This window comes from Coregonus lavaretus (assembly GCF_964263955.1).
Source record: "Coregonus lavaretus genome assembly, chromosome: 40".
NCBI lineage: Eukaryota > Metazoa > Chordata > Actinopteri > Salmoniformes > Salmonidae > Coregonus > Coregonus lavaretus.
The window spans coordinates 13,427,630-13,453,199 of NC_140027.1; the positions used below are offsets into that span (position 1 = coordinate 13,427,630).

The 25,570-nt window shown below is 42.6% G+C and overlaps 2 protein-coding genes across 2 annotated transcripts; both read right to left on the reverse strand.

Moving 5' to 3' along the window:
- Positions 1–276: 276 nt before the first annotated feature.
- LOC311113708 (histone H4) lies at positions 277–588 on the reverse strand (the record flags this gene model as incomplete). The annotated part of the gene is made up of 1 exon (XM_084157009.1): positions 277–588. The coding sequence occupies one exon, from the start codon at positions 586–588 to the stop codon at positions 277–279; it is 312 nt and encodes a 103-aa protein (XP_084013135.1).
- Positions 589–8,416: 7,828 nt separating this feature from the next.
- LOC311113330 (vacuolar protein sorting-associated protein 72 homolog) lies at positions 8,417–25,343 on the reverse strand. The gene is made up of 6 exons (XM_084156551.1): positions 25,114–25,343; positions 23,361–23,513; positions 22,855–22,969; positions 17,265–17,441; positions 16,548–16,692; positions 8,417–9,110 (listed from the first exon to the last, which is right to left on the reverse strand). The coding sequence occupies exons 1-6, from the start codon at positions 25,225–25,227 to the stop codon at positions 8,717–8,719; spliced, it is 1,098 nt and encodes a 365-aa protein (XP_084012677.1). The 5' UTR covers positions 25,228–25,343; the 3' UTR covers positions 8,417–8,716.
- Between the last annotated feature and the right edge of the window lie 227 nt (positions 25,344–25,570).

Below are 25,570 nucleotides of genomic sequence, written 5' to 3' on the forward strand. Positions count from 1 at the left end.
CTATTGCTTGACCCAAAATAATAACGTTCTTACACTTTGCCACTGTCAGATATAGGCCTCCCTCTGTGCGCTAAAAGTGGACGGGACATTAGAATCCTCTAATTAATACTCCCTGTCCACTCGAAGTGGCTCATACTTTCTTACTAAATTGCATACTAAACATTTTTTGTTATATATAACACTACATGGAATGGGCCCATTTTAAGCGGATGTGGGTGGCTCTTAAAAGAGCCTTTGGGTTCGAGTCGGGGTGTTGAGGTTCCGAAGAGAGTGGGTTTAACCGCCGAAACCGTACAGGGTGCGTCCCTGACGTTTCAGAGCGTAGACCACGTCCATGGCGGTAACGGTCTTCCTCTTGGCGTGCTCGGTGTAGGTGACTGCGTCACGGATCACGTTCTCCAGGAACACCTTCAGGACACCGCGGGTCTCCTCGTAGATCAGACCGGAAATACGCTTCACGCCGCCGCGGCGAGCCAGACGGCGGATAGCGGGTTTGGTGATTCCCTGGATGTTATCGCGGAGAACTTTGCGGTGACGCTTTGCGCCTCCTTTTCCGAGTCCCTTGCCGCCTTTGCCTCTTCCGGACATGGTGTGTTCGCTAGTTGAGTTCAAGTGAATGAATGACTTCAGCGCCGGTGCGCTATTATCTGCGTTTGGTCGACCTGATTGAGGCCGGCGGCACAGAAAGCGCGCCTCTGTTATATGTTCGGAGGCGTTGCAAAGGGGAGGGCGCTCGTTCTAGGGGACTAGGGAGGAGCGATTTCAAAGATGACGTGAAAGCAACTAACGTGCGCGGGAAACATACTCAAATACTGATATAGGCTATGTGGAACACAAGGCCAAACTGTGACAACTGGGAGATCAGCTAGTACACTGTGTCCCTCTCCTCATATTGTTGTTGTTGTTGTTGTTGCACCTGATTCTACTCATTGAGGACTTGGTAATTTAGGTGACAGGTTGTTCAATCAGCTGTGGCTGTCCAGGCCTACAAGAAAAATGGGTCCTGTTGGGGGTAGGCTACTCTACCGCTGGAGTTGGGAAACACTGAACTAGTAGGATCAGTCTGTTTAGCTATGGAAGGACGTGTCGTATTGACTGTCATTAATAACATCGCTCTTCTTCTTTCTTCCCTAGACAGCACTCGGCCTGACAGTAAGGGGGCCAAGAGGACCTGGGGTGCGGATGGGAGGGGTGGTGATCCCTCTGAAAGCTGGAGCATTTAGAAAATAGTTGTCATCATCCTTATGCCTAATGTGTGTTGCAGCCAAACAACACACACTGTTTGTGTGACTCCCTGACATTACGCTATGATGTAAGCACATTTGGGAATGTCTTCTATTTTGTTGCATAAAGACGACCGTATGCATAAACGGTGAGGCCGAGAGTGGCGTACCTTTACACACACACCCACACCCACACCCACACACACACACACACACAATGAAGGGATTGATTTCCTACCCATACAGAGGTGATAGTGATGTGCCAATATTGTATGGTACCTTTCTTTGCAAACCAATAATAAAGCTTCTTATAATGGGGATTATTGTTATGATGTTGATCATTTGTATTCCCGCAGGATAGCCTCAGATGTGTCGTCAAAGGACGGCCACAGAAAGAGGGCCCATCTCAACTGTTCATTTCAAAAGGGACAAATTGGAGGGGGGCACTGATGCCATAAGGGCCCAAGAGCACAGACTGCCACTTTATCATTCAGTGCAGTTTAACATCTCAGATGTGACTAGCTTTCATAGGACAACTTATTGTTGCCATAATTGTCACTTACCTGTACTTACTGGCTGCCGGCCCTCGGTGGAGTATATCGAGGAACAGAGGGTGCCTTTTAGGATAAGGACTAACAAGGTTTTGACTAGGTGGGATACAGCTACGACCGGAAGTGACTTTTCCCTAGCGGGTTAGGAGAATTAGGCTAGAGTGCAGATACTTGACATGTACAGTACAACAACAAATCACAGAGGGCCTGTTACCACACCCTATAGGCTTGACAATAATAATATAATAACATATCGTAATAATAATCATATATAATCATCCAAAATCACCTTTGACTACAGTGACATTGGTAGTAAGTAGGCTACAGTATAATGGATAGCTACCCAACTGGGACAGAAAGTGGAAATGGAAGGGGGACACACTGAGGAAAACTCCTAACGACATAAAAACACAGACACTTCAGTGGAACACACAGGGCAAGACGGGAAGGAAGACGTGGAGAAGGACTATTGAAGAGGAGACGAAGAACACCGGAATCATCTGGAATCGAGTGAAGCAATGGGCCCGGAACAGGGTTCGGCCGAGATGCACTGTTGACGCCCTATGCTTCATTTAGGACCTCAAAGAAATGAGTCAACTCCTATAGGGACTAATTTCACCACCACCTGCTGGACCAGAAGTCATGTGGCCAACACTCTGCCTGAAATCATTAAGAGCTATAAGGAGTCCATCAACTACCTGGTCAGTCAAGTCATATAGGGGGGGATTTCATGGCCACCTGCTGGAGCAGAAGTAATGTTTGCCAACACTGGCCTTAAAATCATTAGGAGCTATAAGGAATAAATCAACTCATCATTCAAGTCATATAGGGAGGGATCTTAGCACCACCTGCTGGATCAGAAGTACCCTTCACCGTAGGCACAAGAGAGCCATCATCTCTCAACCGGTGCAATTTCCATAAGTATGTGGTAAAAAAAACAACAACAACAACTCATCGTATAGGCAGTGGTTTCAAAACTCTAAGCGCATGTTCAAGTAGAGCACACCAAATCGTACAGGTACTTGTTCACAACACTGAATCAGTGTTTCATCTAGAAATACATGCTTCGCATTGCAATACGTGTTCTTGTAAAGTCATTGCTTTCCACAATGCAATGCTCACATCACTTTCCGTGTGATATTGTTGTTCGTTTGTTCAAATATATTTGACTAGGACTTAATCCGACTGCTCTGAATTCATAATCACTTCACGGTTTGGTGTTAACCTACCGATTTTCAACTGCTTTGCCTACTGCAGATTAGGAACACTGTCATGAAAATGTATGGGTGGGAATTCTAAAATGAGGGTAACTCCCCTTAAGGTAAATGTCGGTGTTCTGAGTGGCAAAAAAATTAAATAAAATGTTTTATTACATTTAGATATGTGCATACTGGCTGTCCTTAGGCAAACGCATTTAGAAGGGAAAGAAGTGGAACCAAATCATACTTTTCTTGCTCTTCAATCAAAACAAAACCTTCACAAAGTGGTGCGTTTTGCCCCAAAATGACCCCTGAGGATTAGTGTGTTCTCATTTGTCAGTAATTGACCCTGACATACTCCCTTTAAATGGTACTATTTTACTCAAACATATACTGTAATGTACTACTATTATGATGATGACTATTATGATGTAACTTCACGTTAAGTAGAGCAAAATGCTGATATTGACAAGATCAGAGACGTAAGGTATGTCTCAAATGCATCCCCTATACCGTAAACATGGATCCAAAAGGAAGTTGCTGGGGTCTATTGGATGAGGGGTGTACTGAACTGTGCCTATAGCGTGTCAAAAGTCCCTCAAACGGGAAATATCCCTTGGCAACTGGGCAGAGGCGCTGTCCATTTCAGCACCACGGAGCTCCCCTATTACCCGTGTCGTGAGTGGAGATGCAGCACAAGCGATGTCCATACAACGGTGCTGAATACAGCTACGCATGCGCCGATCCTGCCTTTGTACTTCCTGATGGTGGCAAACTACCAGCCCTCCAGGAAACCTACAGCACCCGATGTCACAGGAAGGCCAAAAAGATAATCAAGGACAACAACCACCCGAGCCACTGCCTGTTCACCCTTCTATCATCCAGAAGGTGAGGTCAGTACAGGTGCATCAAAGCTGGGACCAAGAGACTGCAAAACAGCTTCACCAGCACATTAGAGGCTGCTGCCTATATACATAGATTAGAAATCACTGGCACTTTAATAAATGGAACACTAGTCACTTTAATAATGTTTACATATCTTGCATTACTCATCTCACATGTATATACTGTATTCTATACTATTCTACTGTATCTTAGTCTATGCCGCTCTGACATTACTCGTCCGTGTATTTATTTAGATATTCTTATAAATTCCATTGCTTTACTTTGATTTGTGTGTATTGGGTATATGTTGTGAAATTGTTAGATATTACTGTTAGATATCCCCAAAAATTGTAAAGTGGTTATCCCACTGGCTATAGGGTGAACGCACCAATTGGTGAGTCGTTCTGGATAAGAGCATCTGCTAAATGACGTAAATGTGCCCTTGAGCAAGGCACTTAACCCTAATTGCTCCTGTAAGTCGCTCTGGTTAAGAGCGTCTGCTAAATGACTAAAATGTAAATGTACTTGTTAGATATACTGCACTGTCGGAGCTAGAAACACAAGCATTTTGCTACACCCGCAATAACATCTGCTCAACACGTACAGTTGAAGTCGGAAGTTTACATACACGTTAGCCAAATACATTTAAACTCAGTTTTTCACAATTCCTGACATTTAATCCTAGTGTAAATTCCCCGTCTTAGGTCAGTTAGGATCACCACTTTATTTTAAGAATGTGAAATGTCAGAATAATAGAAGAGAGAATTATTTATTTCAGCTTTTATTTCTTTCATCACATTCCCAGCGGGTCAGAAGTTTACATACACTCAATTAGTATTTGGTAGCATTGCCTTTAAATTGTTTAACTTGGGTCACACATTTTGGGTAGCCTTCCACAAGCTTCCCACAATAAATTGGGTGAGCCTTCCACAAGCTCCTCCTGACAGAGCTGGTGTAACTGAGTCAGGTTAGTAGGCCTCCTTGCTTGCACAAGCTTTTTCAGTTCTGCCCACAACTTTTCTATAGGATTGAGGTCAAGGCTTTGTGATGGCAACTCCAATACCTTGACTTTGTTGTCCTTAAGCCATTTTGCCACAACTTTGGAAGTATGCTTGGGGTCATTGTCCATTTGGAATACCCATTTGCGACCAAGCTTTAACTTCCTGACTGATGTCTTGAGATGTTGCTTCAAATCTACACATAATTTTTCTTCCTCATGATGCCATCTATTTTGTGAAGTGCACCAGTCCCTCCTGCAGCAAAGCACCCCCACAGCATGATGCTGCCACCCCTGTGCTTCACGTTTGGGATGGTGTTCTTTGGCTTGCAAGCAACCTCCTTTTTCCTCCAAACATAACGATGGTCATTATGGCCAAACAATTATATTTTTGTTTCATCAGACCAGAGGACATTTCTCCAAAAAGTACGATCTTTGTCCCCATGTGCAGTTGCAAACCGTAGTCTGGCTTTTTATGGCGGTTTTGGAGCAGTGGCTTCTTCATTGCTAAGCGGCCTTTCAGGTTATGTCGATATAGGACTCGTTTTACTGTAGATACTTTTGTACCGGTTTCCTCCAGCATCTTCACAAGTTCCTTTGCTGTTGTTCTGGGATTGATTTGCACTTTTCGCACCAAAGTACGTTCATCTCTAGGAGACATAACGTGTCTCCTTCCTGACGGCTGTGTGGTCCCATGGTGTTTATACTTGTGTACTATTGTTTGTACAGATGAACGTGGTACTTTCAGGCATTTGGAAATTGCTCCTAAGGATGAACCAGACTTGTGGAGGTCTACCATTTTTTTTCTGAGGTCTTGGCTGATTTCTTTTGATTTTCCCATGATGTCAAGCAAAGAAGCACTGAGTTTGAAGGTAGGCCTTGAAATACATCCACAGGTACACCTCCAATTGACTCAAATAATGTCAATTAGCCTATCAGAAGCTTCTAAAGCCCTGACATCATTTTCTGGAATTTTCCAAGCTGTTTAAAGGCACAGTCAACTTAGTGTATGTAAACTTCTGACCCACTGGAATTGTGATACAGTGAATTATAAGTGAAATAATCTGTCTGTAAACAATTGTTGGAAAAATGACTTGTGTCATGCACAAAGTAGATGTCCTAACCGACTTGCCAAAACTATAGTTTGTTAACAAGAAATGTGTGGAGTGGTTGAAAAATTAGTTTTAATAACTCCAACCTAAGTGTATGTAAACTTCCAACTTCAACTGTATGTGACCAATAAAATTTCATTTAATTTGAAACATACACAACAACCATGTTTCCCACTCAGTTTCAACATGTTGAACTATTTACAAATTGATCAATCACAGTGAGGTGAGTTTTAAAAGCACATACTGTTTTGATAAGTATTTGATGTGATTTTCATTTGCATTGATGTCAGAGTGATTAGAGGGACAATAGAGCCTGAGTACCAGGCCATTGGCTACCTGATGATCGTTAGCGAGTTGGGTACCACTAACGCATGTCCAGAGTGCATAGATTACCATGACTCAACAGTCACAGATTTTTACTGCGGTCATGACTCATGACTGCCGGTGTGGTGATAATACGATCACCGCAACAGCCCTAGTTACAGCCTGAATTCAAAATGGATTAAATATTATTATTTTTTCTCACTCATCTACACACAATATCCCATAATGACAAAATGAAAACATGCTTTTGGAAATGTTTGCTAATTTATAAAAAAATGAAATGCATAAATCTCTCATTTACTTAATTATTCACACACCTTAGTCAATACATGATGGAATCACCTTTGGCAGCGTTTACAGCTGTGAATCTTTCTATGTAAGTCTAAGAGCTTTGCACACATGGTACAATATTTGCACATTCTTCTAAAGAAAAATCTTCAAGCTCTTTCAAGTCGGCTGTAGATCATTGCTAAACAGCTATTTGCAAGACTGGCCATAGATTTTCAAGCCAATTTAAGTCAAAACTAACTAGGCCACTCAGGATCATTCAATGTCATCTTGATAAGCAACTCCAGTGTATATTTGGCCTTGTGTTTCAGGTTATTGTCCTGCTGAAAGGTGAATTTATCTCCCAGGGTCTGTTGGAAAGCAGACTGAACCAGGTTTTCCTCCAGGATTTTGTGTGTTTGAAATTCACTGCTTGACTGAGGGACCTTAAAGATAATTGTATGCGTTGGGTATAGAGATGAGGTAGTAATTCAAAAATCATGTTTAACACTATTATTGCACACAGAGTGAGTCCATGCAACTTATGTGAGCTAAGCAAATGTTTAATACTGAACTTATTTAGGCTTGCCGTAACAAAGGGGTTGAATACCTATTGACTCACTACATTTTAGCTTTTCATTTTAAATTAATTTGTAAACATTTTGAAAAACATAATTCCACTGAAATTATGGGGTATTGTGTGCAGGCCAGTGACACAATATCTACATTTATTCCATTTTAAATTCAGGCTGTACACACAACAACATGTGGAAAAGGTCAAGGGGCGGGAATACTTTCTGAAGGCACAGTATGTCTAAATACAGACAAGGCAACAGACTATGGAGGGTTTTATGCACATCCAAACTGTTCACAGGAGCTGGATAAAGTTCCAACATAAAGAGAAAGGGGGAATGTCCACCCGTTATACTGCTCACAAATTGTATTGTATTGCATTCAAGCCATGGACCCATGGACAGTGGAATCTTTCTAATAAGTTTGGTTTTAAATCAAATTAAATGAAAAACAATCAGTTTTTTAAACCAACAACAATATTTCTAAACAGGTTCGGGTTAGAAGCACTATAGCATAAAATCACTTCTCTCGTTCCATGGCACCTTGTGCACACGTAGGCCTAAATGTCTTTACGCATAACATTTGCACGTCTATACCAAATACTAGGCACCTGTCAATTGCATCGTTGCCTAGAGCGAGGCAGATATATATTTTTAAAATCAGCTGTTGATATGTGAATTATAAAAGCATGAGGGCAAAAACCTCCAATATTTAAAAGCACTCTAAGTAGACCATCTAAAACCCTTTTAATCATAGGTTACGTTTGGCTAATGGCCAGCATAAAAAGACGCACCTATACGATGCTGCTAAACCAGCCTTGATTAAAAAGGAGGATAGGCTATGCTTGGTTTTTAATCAAATTAAAAGAAAAGGGGGAAAACCAATCGTTTATTTAGGTTTCTAAATACGAGATTCACCGGCACAAAAGGCACGTCTCTCCTTCCCTGGACACTGTACGTCATGGCTGGATAGGCTGCGTTTCCGCTCTAAAAATCCATGCCATTATCAACTGCGTTACCGTTAAGAACTACTTTTTGTGGATCTTAAAACTTCCCATTAGCGCTGCATGAAATATTCACTTTTGCACTTGTTTTTAAGGACACACCTCAAATATTGCCACCCCTCCTACCTCAGTGCAAGCGAGCGGATGTTAGACAGGTAAATTGCTGAACCTGGCGTTAGGGCTGGAAAATGCCAGTGCGGCAGTTTTTCCATGACGAAATTGCAAACTAACGTGCATTTGAAACTTGCGCCTCCTTAGCGCCAGCCAAAAAAGGGCCCAGGATGTTAAAAGGAAATTTATTGAACATTTTTATTTATTTTTTTAACTACAGGATGGTAGCTCTCCAGCAACAGGATTGGAAAGCCCTGCTCTATCCCAAATGTACATTGTATTATTCCAATGTTTACAAACAATAATTTCTGTAGCCCCATGCCATAGCCAGGTATACAAAAAAAGCGGTGGGGCTGCCATTTCGCTGAAAGATTAATCCCAGACTGTAGCCTTAAATCTTTGAACAGATGAGGGGCTCTAAATTGGAGGAGGACAGACTCTTTCATATGACTTGTGAGAGAACATAAACTTCTATGTTGCAACTGTGCTCTGCTTGACCATTTTCTGGCGGGCACCCCTGGCACCTGAGGCATCAACCACAGAGAAACCCCCTGCAGAGTTGGGGAATCCATGAGCTGCCACATATTTGCGGTAAGCTTCACGAATAATGCAAAAGGCTTGTGTGTTGGCATAGGGGATGTCTGTAACTGGGTCTTTGTACAGTGCAGCCTTGTGGGTGACAGGACAGACTTCCTGGGTGGGGGGCTGGGAGCCAGTCCGCACTGCCTGGGGGAAGGCAGCCTCAAAAGCCTCCTCGTCGCTAAAGGTGATGTAAGTGCGGGAGCAAAGACCTCCCATGGGCTGCTTGGAAGGCATGGGACTTGGTGCCACAGGAGCAACGGACTGCGGTGTGTCCTGGTCGAACCTTAAAAAAATACAAACAAATGAACTTTAGTTAATGCTACATACAGTGAGGGAAAAAAGTTTTTGATCCCCTGCTGATTTTGTACGTTTGCCCACTGACAAAGAAATGATCAGTCTATAATTTTAATGGTAGGTTTATTTGAACAGTGAGAGACAGAGTAACAACAAAAAAATCCAGAAAAATGCATGTCAAAAACGTTATTAATTGATTTGCATTTTAATGAGGGAAATAAGTATGACCCCCTCTCAATCAGAAAGATTTCTGGCTCCCAGGTGTCTTTTATACAGGTAACGAGCTGAGATTAGGCGCACACTCTTAAAGGGAGTGCTCCTAATCTCAGCTTGTTACCTGTATAAAAGACACCTGTCCACAGAAGCAATCAATCAATCAGATTCCAAACTCTCCACCATGGCCAAGACCAAAGAGCTCTCCAGGGATGTCAGGGACAAGATTGTAGACCTACACAAGGCTGGAATGGGCTACAAGACCATCGCCAAGCAGCTTGGTGAGAAGGTGACAACAGTTGGTGCGATTATTCGCAAATGGAAGAAACACAAAATAACTGTCAATCTCCCTCGGCCTGGGGCTCCATGCAAGATCTCACCTCGTGGAGTTGCAATGATCATGAGAACGGTGAGGAATCAGCCCAGAACTACACGGGAGGATCTTGTCAATGATCTCAAGGCAGCTGGGACCATAGTCACCAAGAAAACAATTGGTAACACACTACGCTGTGAAGGACTGAAATTCTGCAGCGCCCGCAAGGTCCCCCTGCTCAAGAAAGCACATATACATGCCCGTCTGAAGTTTGCCAATGAACATCTGAATCATTCAGAGGAGAACTGGGTGAAATTGTTGTGGTCAGATCAAAATCGAGCTCTTTGGCATCAACTCAACTCGCTGTGTTTGGAGGAGGAATGCTGCCTATGACCCCAAGAACACCATCACCACAGTCAAACATGGAGGTGGAAACATTATGCTTTGGGGGTGTTTTTCTGCTAAGGGGACAGGACAACTTCACCGCATCAAAGGGACGATGGACGGGGCCATGTACCGTCAAATCTTGGGTGAGAACCTCCTTCCCTCAGCCAGGGCATTGAAAATGGGTCGTGGATGAGTATTCCAGCATGACCCAAAACACATGGCCAAGGCAACAAAGGAGTGGCTCAAGAAGAAGCACATTACGGTCCTGGAGTGGGCTAGCCAGTCTCCAGACCTTAATCCCATAGAAAATCTGTGGAGGGAGCTGAAGGTTCGAGTTGCCAAACGTCAGCCTCGAAACCTTAATGACTTGGAGAAGATCTGCAAAGAGGAGTGGGACAAAATATTTTATTCCCTCACTGTAGACTCCCTGGCTAAATAAAGGTTCAATACAAATACTATTAAAATGTAATAAAATGTCAGCAACCATCACCCTACTAACAAAGGACAATAATAGCTTTATTGTAAACAATGCTGTACTCTACTCCAGGTTTATACTGTGGCCACTTGGGCATAATTAAGAATGAGACATTGCATGACTTCTTGTATTTTAAATCAATATATATTGTAAAAATAAAGAAAACCCCTTGAATGACTAGGTGCATTCTACATTGTAGAATACTAGTGAAGACATCAAAACTATGAAATAACACATATGGAATCATGTAGTAACCAAAAACATGTTAAACAAATCAAAATATATTTTATATTCTTCAAAGTAGCCAACCTTTGTCTTGATGACAGCTTTGCACACTCTTGGCATTCTCTCAACCAGCATCACCTGTAATGCTTTTCCAACAGTCTTTAAGGAGTTCCAATATCCTGAGCACTGTTTGGCTGCTTTTCCTTCACTCTGCGGTCCAACTCATCCCAAACCATTTTAGGTGGTTTGAGGTCAGATGATTGTGGAGGCCAGGTCATCTGATGGTCAAATAGCCCTTACACAGCCTGGAGGTGTGTTTTGGGTGATAGTCCCACTAAGCGCAAAACAGATGAGATGGCATATCAGTGCAGAATGTTGTGGTAGCCATGCTGGTAAAGTGTGCCTTGAATTCTAAATAAATCAGTGTCACCAGCAAAGCACCCCCATACCATCACACCTCCTCCATGCTTCACGGTGGGAACCACACATGCGGAGATCATACGTTCACCTACTCTACGTCTCACAAAGACACGACGGTTGGAACCAAAAATCTTACATTTGGACTCATCAGATTAAAGGACAGATTTCCACTGGTCTAATGTCCATTGCTCATTCTTGGCCCAAGCAAGTCTCTTTTTCTTATTGGTGTCCTTTAGTAGTGGTTTCTTTGCAGCAATTCGACCATGGAGGCCTGATTCACGCAGTCTCCTCTGAACAGTTGATGTTGAGATGTGTCTGTTACTTGAACTCTGTGAAGCATTTATTTGGGCTGCAATCTGAGGTGCAGTTAATTCTAATGAACGTATCCTCTGCAGCAGAGGTAAATCTGGGTCTTCCTTTCCTGTGGCGGTCCTCATGAGAGCCAGTTTCATCATAGCGCTTTTTGCGACTGCACTTGAAGAAACTTTCAAAGTTCTAGAAATTTTCCAGATTGACTGACCTTCATGTCTTAAAGTAATGATGGACTGTCGTTTCTCTTTGCTTATTTGAGATGTTCTTGCCACAATATGGACTTGGTATTTTAACAAATAGGTCTATCTTCTGTATACCACCTCTACCTTGTCACAAAAACTGATTGGCTGAAACGCATTAAGGAAAGAAATTCCACAAATTTACAAGGCACACCTGTTAATTGAAATGCATTCCAGGTGACTACCTCATGAAGCTGGTTGAGAGAATGCCAAGAGTGTGCAAAGCTGTCATCAAGGCAAAGGGTGGCTATTTGAAGAATCTCAAATATAAAATATATTTTGATTTGTTTAACACTTTTTTGGTTACTACATGACTCCATATGTGTTATTTCATAGTTTTGATGTAGAAAATAGTAAAAATAAAGAAAACCTCTGGAATGAGTAGGTGTCCAACCTTGACTGGTACTGTCATCTTTTCACTCCCTTCTCTACATTCTCTTCCTCTGATTCCGCTGCTAAAGACACTTTCTACCACTCTAAATTTCAAGCCTCTGCCTCTAACCCTAGGAAGCTCTTTGCCACTTTCTCCTCCCTGCTGAATCCTCCTCCTCCTCCTCCCCCTCCCTCTCTGTGGATGACTTCGTCAACCATTTTGAAAAGAAGGTTGACGACATCCGATCCTCATTTATTAAGTCAAATGACACCGCTGGTCCTGCTCACACTGCCCTACTCTATGCTTTGACTTCTTTCTCCCCTCTCTCTCCAGATGAAATCTTGCGACTTGTGACGGCCGGCCGCCCAACAACCTGCCCGCTTGACCCTATCCCCTCTTCTCTTCTCCAGACCATTTCCGGAGACCTTCTCCCTTACCTCACCTCGCTCATCAACTCATCCTTGACCGCTGGCCATGTCCCTTCCGTCTTCAAGAGAGCGAGAGTTGCACCCCTCCTCAAAAAACCTACACTCGATCCCTCCGATGTCAACAACTACAGACCAGTATCCCTTCTTTCTTTTCTCTCCAAAACTCTTGAGCGTGCCGTCTCTAGCCAACTATCCTGCTATCGCTCTCAGAATGACCTTCTTGATCCAAACCAGTCAGGTTTCAAGACTGGTCATTCAACTGAGACTGCTCTTCTCTGTGTCACAGAGGATCTCCGCACTGCTAAAGCTAACTCTCTCCTCTCTGCTCTTATCCTTCTAGACCTATCCGCTGCCTTTGATACTGTGAACCATCAGATCCTCCTCTCCACCCTCTCCGAGTTGGGCATCTCCGGTGTTGCTCACTCTTGGATTGCGTCCTACCTGACAGGTCCCTCCTACCAGGTGGCGTGGCGAGAATATGTCTCCGCACCACGTGCTCTCAGCACTGGTGTCCCCCAGGGCTCAGTTCTAGGCCCTCTCCTATTCTCTCTATACACCAAGTCACTTGGCTCTGTCATATCCTCACATGGTCTCTCCTATCATTGCTACGCAGACGACACACAATTAATTTTCTTCTTTCTGTCTGGCAGATATATCAGTGTGGATGTCGGTTCACCACCTCAAGCGGAACCTTGGCAAGACGAAGCTGCTCTTCCTCCCGGGGAAGGACTGCCCGCTCTGTGGTCCTCTGTAGCTCAGCTGGTAGAGCACAGCGCTTGTAACGCCAAGGTAGTGGGTTCGATCCCCGGGACCACCCATACACAAAAAATTTATGCACGCATGACTGTAAGTCGCTTTGGATAAAAGCGTCTGCTAAATGGCATATTATTATTATTATTATTATTATGATCTCGCCATCACGGTTGACAACTCCGTTGTGTCCTCCTCCCAGAGTGCAAAGAACCTTGGCGCGACCCTGGACAACACCCTGTCGTTCTCCGCTAACATCAAAGCGGTGACCCGATCCTGCAGGTTCATGCTCTACAACATTCGCAGAGTACGACCCTACCTTACACAGAAAGCGGCACAGGTCCTAATCCAGGCACTTGTCATCTCCCGTCTGGATTACTGCAACTCGCTGTTGGCTGGGCTCCCTGCCTGTGCCATTAAACTCCTACAACTTATCCAGAACGCTGCAGCCCATCTGGTGTTCAACCTTCCCAAGTTAACTCATGTCACCCCGCTCCTCCGCACACTCCACTGGCTTCCAGTGGAGGCTCGCATCTAATACAAGACCATGGTGCTTGCCTACGGAGCTGTGAGGGGAACGGCACCCCCATACCTTCAGGCTCTGATCAGACCCTACACCCAAACGAGGGCACTACGTTCATCCACCTCTGGCCTGCTAGCTCCCCTACCTCTACGGAAGCACAGGTCCCGCTCAGCCCAGTCAAAGCTATTCGCTGCTCTGGCATCCCAATGGTGGAACAAGCTCCCCCACGACAGCGAAGTCACTGACCACCTTCCGGAGACACTTGAAACCCTACCTCTTTAAGGAATACCTGGAATAGTATAAAGTAATCCTTCTTCCCCCACCCCCCATTAAAAAAAAAAATATTAAAAAAAGTGGTTGTCCCACTGGCTATCATAAGTTGAATGCACCAATTTGTAAGTCGCTCTGGATAAGAGCGTCTGCTAAATGATGTAAATGTACTGTGTAATATATATATAGTATAATGTGTATATTTATGTTGTATATACAGGACACATTTTGTAAAAGAGACCTACAGTGGAACAAGTATTTGATACACTGCTGATTTTGCAGGTTTTCCTACTTACAAAGCATGTAGAGGTCTGTAATTTTTATCATAGGTACACTTCAACTGTGAGAGACGGAATCTAAAACAAAAATCCAGAAAATCGCATTGTATGATTTTTAAGTAATTCATTAGCATTTTAATGCATGACATAAGTATTTGATACATCAGAAAAGCAGAACTTAATATTTGGTACAGAAACCTTTGTTTGCAATTACAGAGATCATACGTTTCCTGTAGGTCTTGACCAGGTTTGCACACACTGCAGCAGGGATTTTGGCCCACTCCTCCATACAGACCTTCTCCAGATCCTTCAGGTTTCGGGGCTGTCGCTGGGCAATACAGACTTTCAGCTCCCTCCAAAGATTTTCTATTGGGTTCAGGTCTGGAGACTGGCTAGGCCACTCCAGGACCTTGAGATGCTTCTTACGGAGCCACTCCTTAGTTGCCCTGGCTGTGTGTTTTGGGTCGTTGTCATGCTGGAAGACCCAGCCATGACCCATCTTCAATGCTCTTACTGAGGGAAGGAGGTTGTTGGCCAAGATCTCGCGATACATGGCCCCATCCATCCTCCCCTCAATACGGTGCAGTCGTCCTGTCCCCTTTGCAGAAAAGCATCCCCAAAGAATGATGTTTCCACCTCCATGCTTCACGGTTGGGATGGTGTTCATGGGGTTGTACTCATCCTTCTTCCTGCTGCTTGCCTATTGTCCTGTAGCCCATCCCAGCCTTGTGCAGGTCTACAATTTTATCCCTGATGTCCTTACACATCTCTCTGGTCTTGGCCATTGTGGAGAGGTTGGAGTCTGTTTGATTGAGTGTGTGGACAGGTGTCTTTTATACAGGTAACGAGTTCAAACAGGTGCAGTTAATACAGGTAATGAGTGGAGAACAGGAGGGCTTCTTATAGAAAAACTAACAGGTTTGTGAGAGCCGGAATTCTTACTGGTTGGTAGGTGATCAAATACTTATGTCATGCAATAAAATGCAAATTAATTACTTTAAAATCATACAATGTGATTTTCTGGATTTTTGTTTTAGATTCCATCTCTCACAGTTGAAGTGTACCTATGATAAAAATTACAGACCTCTACATGCTTTGTAAGTAAGAAAACCTGCAAAATCAGCAGTGTATCAAATACTTGTTCTCCCCACTGTACGTCTCAATATGTCTTCCATGTTAAAATAAAGGTTAAATAAAAACATCCAAATAGTACTTGATTTCAGCAACAAAGCTCCTAAATCCTGTCCGTGTGTTTGTTTGATTTAAGATAGCAAAGTTGCCTTTCATACTACTGTAAATATGATGTTCTAAAATCAGTGGAAATGGGGTATGCAGTACCTTGTAAAAAAAGAAATGGACCATTAAAATGCCTCCATTAAAACGTCTTAGATGTAAGGTCCCCTGCGTGGTTCTGGTACTGGTTCTGACCGACATTTCCACTTATAAATCAATCTGTGGATACCTTAGATCGAAATGACTTGCATTGAGCCCTGGTTCCCACGGACACGGTAGTATTTTTTTCTGAATCTGTGTGATGTAGGATGTGAAATCTGAAACCACTTGAAGCTGGGATGTCCCTCCTACCATTTCATTCACTCATCTGACTGTCCAACTCCTGGCTGAACCCTACATCACAGCCACTGACAAAGCACATGCCTGCAATTGTTACATCATAGCGCAGCATGAGAGCATGGTTTCATCAGGTAGTACATTCAGAGATCGATTTATAGCCATTAATCTAAAATAATTCATAGATTTGAAACAAAAAACACCTTCTGTTTGTCATAGACGGACATTAATATGAGATGAAAGGCGAGTTCCTAACAAGCTCAGGAAGCCAAGCTAGAGCTCATTGAGACATTTGTTGTGGCTGTTTAAAGAACACTGAACCCTGGATTACAGTTTCTCCTGGCCGAGGTTTCTCGGGTTCCAGGCAGGGCCTCGGGTACGGATGGACCTGTGAAAACTCCTTTCATGTAAATAAGTATTCATCAAATGCATTGTTAAAAATGCATCAAACTTTTGAAGAAAGTATTTTAAAACCATTTATCCAGTTACTGGAATGCTTTTAACAATCTGTTTACACTAGCATTGTTACATTCTCCAAAAATGCTAGCCAGATTGAGTTTCAGTATTTTTTACGAGACAATACTGACATTTTGTCAATTTCTCAATAAAGGAAAACAAAACACTCACACCCCTAAAACTGAGTCTCCTTACCCTTCCACATCCACATTTTCCTCTTTAAAGATGGAGTTGGGCACCAGGGGCATGAGGACAGAGTGGTAGCGGATGGTGGGGCCCTCAAATCGCCGCTTCTTATGGACCCGTTTTTTCTTGTCGGCCTCAAGACGCTCGTAGTTCTCTTTAAAAGAAAAACACATACAGAAAGTCAATTAATGTGACCCTGGCCAAGCTACGTCCATATTTTGTCCCATTGTTCAGTATGCACAACCATGTGTCATGTCTTTTAACACTAGGTCTTTTCTTTCTGTTAATTATTCGGGACGGGCATGAGACCCATAAACTGTGCATGGACAAATCTCCCATCTGTCTCATTCTGTGAGACATCTCATTTTCCTTCCCTGCTTTTGTCCTTGAACCTCTATTTTAAATAGATTTGTAGACAGGTTATTTCCCACCAACTTCACTAATATCAACTCATGTAATAGGGATTAATAGGAACCCATTGTAATCAAATCAGGTAACATGAGCTGTTAACTTGTATATTCAGGTGCCTGTGTCTAATTGCTATTGAGGTAGTCTAAACACCTGCAATTACAGTTTCTTGTTACTGTTTCACTGTGCCTATGTGTGATGGCCATTATGGACTGTAATGTTATGAATCAGTAAACTTAGTGTACCTTGAACCACGTCGCCGTTATTGGGAATTAACAGGGCAACTCTAGACTATTGAGATTCCCCCTTAAGTCTTACCCAGTGATCGGAGGTTGATCTCAGCAGTTATTTTGGCCTCAGCCAGCAACTCTTCCTGTGCCAGGGGTCGGTCGTGGTGGGCTCCCCTCCGCCGTCGTGGGGCATCCTGCCTTTCTTGCAGTCGCAGGTTGGTCTTCCGCGTATGCTCGCTGGTCGACTGGCGCACAGACTTCCGAGCTGGGGAAGAGTTGCCAGTCAGTGACTAGGCTTACAGGGATGTTCCACTCAATACAATTTAACATGTTTTTCCACTTACCGTGGCTGTAGGCAATTCCCCAATACGTGTCTGCATTAGATTCGACACTATTGGTTCAATCACAGAGTTAGAAAAGGTAGAGGACGCACATCCTATCTTTGCCATGAATCGCTTCTGTTACACCATGCTAGCAGATACCCATAGACTTCCAGTCATTGCGCTAACGCTAGTTAGCATTGGCTCACAAAACTACCTCTTAACTTCCTTCACACTAAACACAGACCTAAAAATGGTATCCACAAGTTCATCTGACTCTGGGGAAGTAGATAAAGGGACACATTGCCAAAATCCCAAAGTATCCCTTTAATGATTTATTGCCCACAGTAGTGCTGTACTGTTGCTCAGGCTGTTGCTGTAAGTCGCTCTGGATAAGAGTGTCTGCTAAATGACTCAAATGTATAATTAATTGGCTGTTCCCTCCTGGATGAAATTCTGTGATCCCCCATAACAAGTCCCACCCAGTTGTTGCATGCTATCAGTCTTTTGTCCCAATTGTGCCTTGTCCCCTTTCTACCTATGTGTTCTTATGATCCATTTTTTGTGATGCATCAAAACATCCAAATCAAAATTTGGATTTATTACATATGTGACTATTTAAAAAAATGCAATGTAGGCCCATTCTTCCAATTTTTTGTTTTGTTTTTAATACAAGTCTGATTGGAGTGTTCGTAAGGCGTTGTGCCAGTGGAAAAATCACATTAGGTTGAATTTTGAGTGGGACATCCCATTAAGAGACAGCACATAGTTAAAGAAAATTATTTATATTTCCTTTATTGAGATTATTTAAAAGCTACAATCTGTGATTGGTCCATCCATTTCTGGACCTTCAAATTAATGATTCTTAAAGCCATTGATTCTTGAAGAATATAGCTTATAAATTCCTTTTGAGTAAAATTGTCTTACCCCATTTAAACCAAAATATATGCATCTCTTAATCCATCATTTGTAAACAATGTATAACTTCAATAGGTGTTTTTTCAATAGTCACTCCCCTCAGCAGTTTACCTAAACACATGGCAGGGCAGCCGTTGTTTTTTTTTGGATCCCAGTAGCTTTAAGTGTGGCAACAGCACTTAACACAAGCTTTGTAATACCCTGAGGAAAGCATCATTGCTTCTTACAATGATTGAACTTACGGGGCTACATTGTGACAAACCACACACAATGGTAAATCTTGCAATGTCAATTGATGCCATAGCTCATTAAATATTTTCATGAATTAGTTCTGGGTATTCAAAAGTTACATTTTTAAAACTCCTTGCTCCAGCATACTACATTGTTAATGTGAAAAACTGTGATACCACGTTAAATAGCTATCATAGAAAGCTGAAATGATGTACAGTACCAGTCAAAGGTTTGGACACACCTACTCATTCAAGGGTTTTTCTTAAATTTTTAAAACTATTTTCTACATTGTAGAATAATAATGAAGTCATCAAAACGATAACACATATGGAATCATGTAGTAACCAAAAAAGTATTAAACAAATCAAAATATATGTTATATTTTAGATTCTTCAAAGTAGCCACCCTTTGCCTTGATGACAGCTTCGCACACTCTTGGCATTATCTCAACCAGCTTCATGAGGTAGTCACCTGGAATGCATTTCAATTAACAGGTGTGCCTTCATAAAAGTTAATTTGTGGAATTTATTTCCTTCTTAATGAGTTTGAGCCAATCAGTTGTGTTGTGACAAGTTAGGGGTGGTGTACAGAAGATAGCCCTATTTGGTAAAAGACCAAGTCCATATTATGGCAAGAACAGCTCAAATAAGCAAAGAGAAACAACAGTCCATCATTACTTTAAGACATGAAGGTCAGTCAATCTGGAAAATTTCAAGAACTTTGAACGTTTCTTCAAGTGCAGTCGCAAAAACCATCAAGCGCTATGATGAAACTGGCTTTCATGAGGACCGCCACAGGAAAGGAAGACCCAGAGATACCTCTGCTGCAGAGGATAAGTTCATTAGAGTTACCAGCCTCAGAAATTGCAGCCCAAATAAATGCTTCACAGAGTTCAAGTAACAGACACATCTCAACATCAACTGTTCAGAGGAGACTGCGTGAATCAGGCCTCCATGGTCGAATTGCTGCAAAGAAACCACTACTAAAGAACACCAATAAGAAGAAGAGACTTGCTTGGGCCAAGAAACACTAGCAATGGACATTAGACCGGTGGAAATATGTCCTTTGGTCTAATGAGTCCAAATTTGAGATTTTTCGTTCCAACCGCTGTGTCTTTGTGAGAAGCAGAGTGGGTGAATGGATGATCTCCGCATGTGTGGTTCCCACCGTGAAGCATGGAGGAGGAGGTGTGAACGTGCTTTGCTGGTGACACCGTCTGTGATTTATTTAGAATTCAAGGCACATGGCTACCACAGCATTCTGCAGTGATACACCATCCCATCTGGTTTGCGCTTAGTGGGACTATCATTTGTTTTTCAACAGGACAATGACCCAACACACCTCCAGGCTGTGTAAGGGCTATTTGAACAAGAAGGAGTGTGATGGAGTGCTGCATCAGATGACCTGGGCTCCACAATCACCCGACTTCAACCCAATTGAGATGGTTTGGGATGAGTTGGACCGCAGAGTGAAGGAAAAGCAGCCAACAAGTACTCAACATATGTGGGAACTCCTTCAAGACTGTTGGAAAAGCATTCCAGGTGAAGCTGGTTAAGAGAATGCCAACAGTATGCAAAGCTGTCATCAAGGTAAAGGGTGGCTACTTTGAAGAATCTAAAATATATGTTTTCTTTGGTTACTACATGATACCATTTACATTTTTAAAAACATTTTAGTCATTTAGCAGACGCTCTTATCCAGAGCGACTTACAGTTAGTTAGTGCATACATTTTTTCATACTGGCCCCCTGTGGGAAACGAACCCACAACCCAGGCGTTGCAAGCGCCATGCTCTACCAACTGAGCTACACGGGGCCATGTGTTATTTCATTATTTTTATGTCTTCACTATTATTCTACAATGTAGAAAATAGTAAAAATAAAGAAAAACCCTTGAATGAGTAGGTGTGTCCAAACTTTTGACTGGTCCTGTATATCAGAGATATCGGTTGTGTAGATCAAGCTATGGTGCAGGTGGTGACACCCGAATTTGAATCCAGTTGTTATGCAAATTAGCAAGGCGGGCAGTGGGCAAAACAACCAAGGAGGTGGGCAGAGCCAAGCACGAGCTAGCGAGATCCTATTGGCGCATAGATTTGCATGTGTGTATCAGCCCCAGGAGTTGACTGCTGGTAGTTTCGCTTCATAAGTAACTTCTGACAGTAAAAAAAAACAAAAAAACACTGCAATTGTTGTTGGTATTTGCGAAATTACCCATAGCTATGTCTCAAAATGTTTGCCAATAAATATTTATAATTTGGTCTCAAAATGACAATCGCTACCATGCTGTCATCAGAAACAGGCTTTTCAATAAGACATACAGTGCATTCGGAAAGTATTCAGACCCCTTAACTTTTTCCACATTTTGTTACTTTACAGCCTTATTCTAAAATTGATTAAAATTGTTTGTTTTTTCCTCATCAATCTACACACAATACCCCATAATGACAAAGTAAAAAAAATAGGTTTTAGAAATTTGTGCAAATGTACAAAAAAATACCAGGAATTTCACAAGTATTCAGACATTTTACTCAGTACTTTGTTGAAACACCTTTGGCAGCGATTACAGCCTCGAGTCTTCTGGGTATGACGCTGCACAGTTTTCTGGGAAGCGTCGCTGCACAGCTATTTTCAGGTCTCTCCAGAGATGTTAGGTTCAAGTCTGGGCTCTGGCTGGGCCACTCAAGGACACTCAGACTTGTCCTGAAGCCACTAATGCGTTGCCTTGGCTGTGTACTTATGGTCGTTGTCCTGTTGGAAAGTGAACCTTCGCCCCAGTCTGAGGTCCTGAGTGCTCTGGAGCAGATTTTCATCAAGGATCTCTCTGTACCTTGCTCCGTTCATATTTCCCTCGATCCTGACTAGTCTCCCAGTCCCTGCCGCTGAAAAACATCCACACAGCATGATGCTGCCATCACCATGCTTCACCGTAGGGATGGTGCCAGGTTTCCTCCAGACGTGACGGTTGGCATTCAGGCCAAAGAGTTCCATCTTGGTTTCATCAGACCAGAGAATCTTGTTTCTCATGGTAAGAGTCATTTAGGTGCCTTTTGGTAAACTCCAAGCGGGCTGACATGTGCCTTTTACTGAGGAGTGGCTTCCATCTGGACACGCTACCATAAAGGACTGATTGGTGGAGTGCTGCAGAGATGGTTGTCCTTCTGGTAGGTTCTCCCATCTCCACAGAAGAACTCAGGAGCTCTGGCAGAGTGACCATCGGGTTCTTTGTCACCTCCCTGACCAAGGCCCTTCTCCCCCGATTGCTCAGTTTGGCCAGCTCTAGGAAGAGTCTTGGTGGCTCCAAACTTCCTCCATTTAAGAATGATGGAAGCCACTGTGTTCAATGCAGCAGACATTTTTCGTACCCTTCCCCAGATCTGTGCCTCGACACAATCCTGTCTCGGAGCTCTACGGACAATTCCTTCGACCTCATGGCTTGGTTTTTGCTCTGACATGCACTGTCAACTGTGGGACCTTATATAGACAGGTGTGTGCGCCTTTCCAAATCATGTCCAATCAATTGAATTTAACACAGGTGGACTCCAATCAAGTTGTAGAAACATCTCAAGGATGATCAATGGAAACACGAAGCACCTGAGCTCAATTTCTCATAGCAAAGGGTCTGAATACTTATGTAAATAAGGTATTTCTAATAATAATGTTTCCGCTTTGTCATTATGGGGTATTGTGTGTAGATTGATGAGGAACAAAATGTATTTAAACCATTTTAGAATAAGGCTGTAACGTAACAAAATGTGGAAAAAGTCAAGGGGTCTGAATACTTTCCGAATGCACTGTATAGCCTAGATGTAGCTATCTTTATTAATTTACTGTATGCTTTCCACCATGCATCATATTTGCGACGTTTACACGGAATTCCATTTAAACATGAGATTTTCAATGAGATTAGCAATTTTCCATGGGCACTGCGCGCCACTGACTAAATTCCCTCCATTAACAACTAAATGTACGCTAAGCGATGCGTTGGTGAGTCTTAAATCTCCCCACTTGCACTGCCTGAAACTGGCACTTCAGCACACATTTTCAAGGACACACCTCAGGTAATGACAGCCCTCTCACCTCAGCTTGCTTATGTTATACTGGAAAATTGCCAATCCTTGCGTTATGGTAGGAAAATAGCCAATACTGTAAACCTGCTTAAGTTTGGGCAATATGTTACTTTGCTGAAAATACAGATAGAGCCCTCTTACTCTCTTCAAACTCCGGAAACTCTTGCGGGGCCCTCCTCTCCACTTTGGCTTTCTCAGTCTTCTTCAGCTCCTCCGAGGGCCTCTTTGGTTTAGGCTTGGTCACCTTCAGAGGTTCCTTGGAATAAAACAATTTTGGGACTCATCTATCAACATGTGCATGGAAAATGTGCATATAGTATGTGTATGAAAGATGCATGCAAAACCCACATGAGTTCATTCACCTCAGAACTTCATACTTCGATAAATCTCACTTTTCATAAATGCCATTATCTTTAAAACGATACCAAAATCAACCTATGCATGCATGAGGATACTGAGGTCTCATGGTAGGGTGGGGGTTCTAAAATGGGTCAACTTTGAGCACCTTCTGCTCCTGAGTTTTGTGCCAAGAAGATGTTCTATCAGTGGGTTTGCCAAAGTCTGCTAAACATACACGTGGTCCTGATTCCAACCATTTCAAAAGGTTGTTTGGTAGAAGTAGTGAGGATGCAAGTGCACTAAGTTACCTTATACGCTTTGGTGACAACTCGACTCTTCCTGCGAGGAGCATCGTCCTCCAGGTCACTATCAGGCTCGTCACCCTCATCTATGTCAAAGTCACTGTCGACCTCGTCCTCTGTGTCCGAGTGCTCCCCTCTGTACTCATCATCTCCTGATTCCTTGAGGGAGAATCCAAATCAAACATACATATTAATAATGTCCGATTGAAAATGGGGAACCAGCAGTACAGCCAAATACAGTATTGTATTTACTGTATGTCTTTTTTTCTTTGCTACGGCGGCCCACATGGTACAAATGCACCCATAAATCAACACATTCTACTTTTTAAGTTCTTAACATTTTCGGAGGCCGGGAGCTATAATTGGGACCATTCATACTCTGGTTCTCTGTTTTTGTATCTGCATTAGCAGAGAGCAATCTACAATACGGCAAAGTTAGCAAACAAGGCATTTGGGTTAAGTGCATGTAGGCCGCCATCTTTATGATCGTCCGCTAGTAGAAATAAGCTCAAAAGAGTGCAGTATATCACTCACTGACTCACTTACTGTCAGTAGTCCCCACAACACCATCTCCACAACACCGTCCCCAGTAGCCCCTACAACACTGTCCCCACAGAACATTGACTTGAATGGGAATGTCTGTTCTAATAATAAAAAATTTATTATTATTGTTTGGTGTGAAAATGTGAGCCAGCGACGTATACCCATATCTGTCCTGTGTAGCTTAAGGGCTTTCATTGGTTGCTGTAATCCATACTTTTTTTTAAAAATAAATGATGAACGAGGTCTCCACCAAAATTCCCATCAGATCTGTAAATGGCTGCCGTGCAACCAAACATGAAGCTCCATCTCAACAATTAAACATTTGATTGGACAAAAGTTCTGGTTTGGAACTCGATTAGATCTCTGATATGTGTTTTAGCAAAGGCCACCTGTAATGCATTTTTTATCAACAAGTATGGATTCCTGCAATCAATCATAGGATGTTTAAAAAAAGAAGACAGTGATAAAACAAGTCAAATCAGCCAATCTCTTTGTTAATGGGACTTTCGAAGCAAACGTCCCATTCTATATTTTCATCATACTTCGTCATTCTTATTATTATTATTTGGAATGCTACTCCTCCTACACCATTTAAGCTAGAAACATCATTAAAACGTGCAGATTGGTATGGAATAGTGTACTTGTATACAACTTTTTGATATCTTCTATACATCTAAAACTATTAAACTTTGTCCTTCATTCACTTTCATGGCATTTCCTCAAGATTCTAAAAGGCCCCATTGAGACGTCATCCCTTCCAACATTCCATTACCTATAAATGCAACAATGCAACTTTTGACACAAATCAGCTACTTTGACCACTTTCCCAACAACTTAAGACAAAAAGTTAGAGCATATTGACATTAGTCTACTTCTCTGCCATTCAAATATGTTCACGGAACAACAATATATTATACGGATCTAACAATACAGCTGTTTTAGTAACTCAACAGAACTAATAGGAGCTGGTAGGGTGAAAAATTCCCTAAAATGAGGCCTGTATTTTTCATGATTACTTCAAAACTATGACAAGCTGCTGGGACATGCGGTAATATTATGAAATTGGGCTCCATGTCGGATGCAATGAACTAATTTGAATCAGAAAAAAGCGCTAAAAATGTCATTTGCCCAGCCTACTTAATGAGTAACGACGGTAGGCTCCATCTTTGGCTACCAAGAGAGTTAGCTACTGCAGCAAGCTAAGTTACCTACTTACATCGTTGAATCCGCCGTAGGTGGTCTTGTAGAATTCATCTTCTTCAGCATCCAATAACTTCGACATGCGGTTCCCCGCCGTCTTACGGGGCTCTTTGCTAAATGCTAAACTCATTTTGATCTAACTCAGCTAGATAGATTAATAGGGAACGTGCTAACTAAAAAAACTGAACTTTGTTATTGTTAGCTACCACGAAATACTGTGCATGCATCTAATGACGTCAATATGGTGCGACCTGCTTTTTCTTCTTCAGGTTTGATGGCACACTGACTCCCTACAGCGTGTTGCCGCCACCAACTGGAGGAGAGTCTTCTTCTTCTTTGATATTGGGTTGGCAGATCGCATCCAACTTTGAAGGTGCATACACCGCCACCTACTGTACTGGAGTGTGAGGCCAATCACAGCCGACCCACATTAAATTCTCTTCATTAGTCCTGTTCCTCTAAGAAAGTGAAAT

Excerpts from the sequence above, each read along its gene's own strand:
- LOC311113330 (XM_084156551.1), bottom strand. The coding sequence starts at position 25,227 with ATGAGTTTAGCATTTAGCAAAGAGCCCCGTAAGACGGCGGGGAACCGC. Across the intron at positions 23,514-25,113 it reads CCTACGGCGGATTCAACGAT|GAATCAGGAGATGATGAGTA; the intron begins GTAAGTAGGTAA and ends TTCTCCCTCAAG. Across the intron at positions 9,111-16,547 it reads GAAAATGTGGATGTGGAAGG|GTTCGACCAGGACACACCGC; the intron begins GTAAGGAGACTC and ends TATTTTTTTAAG.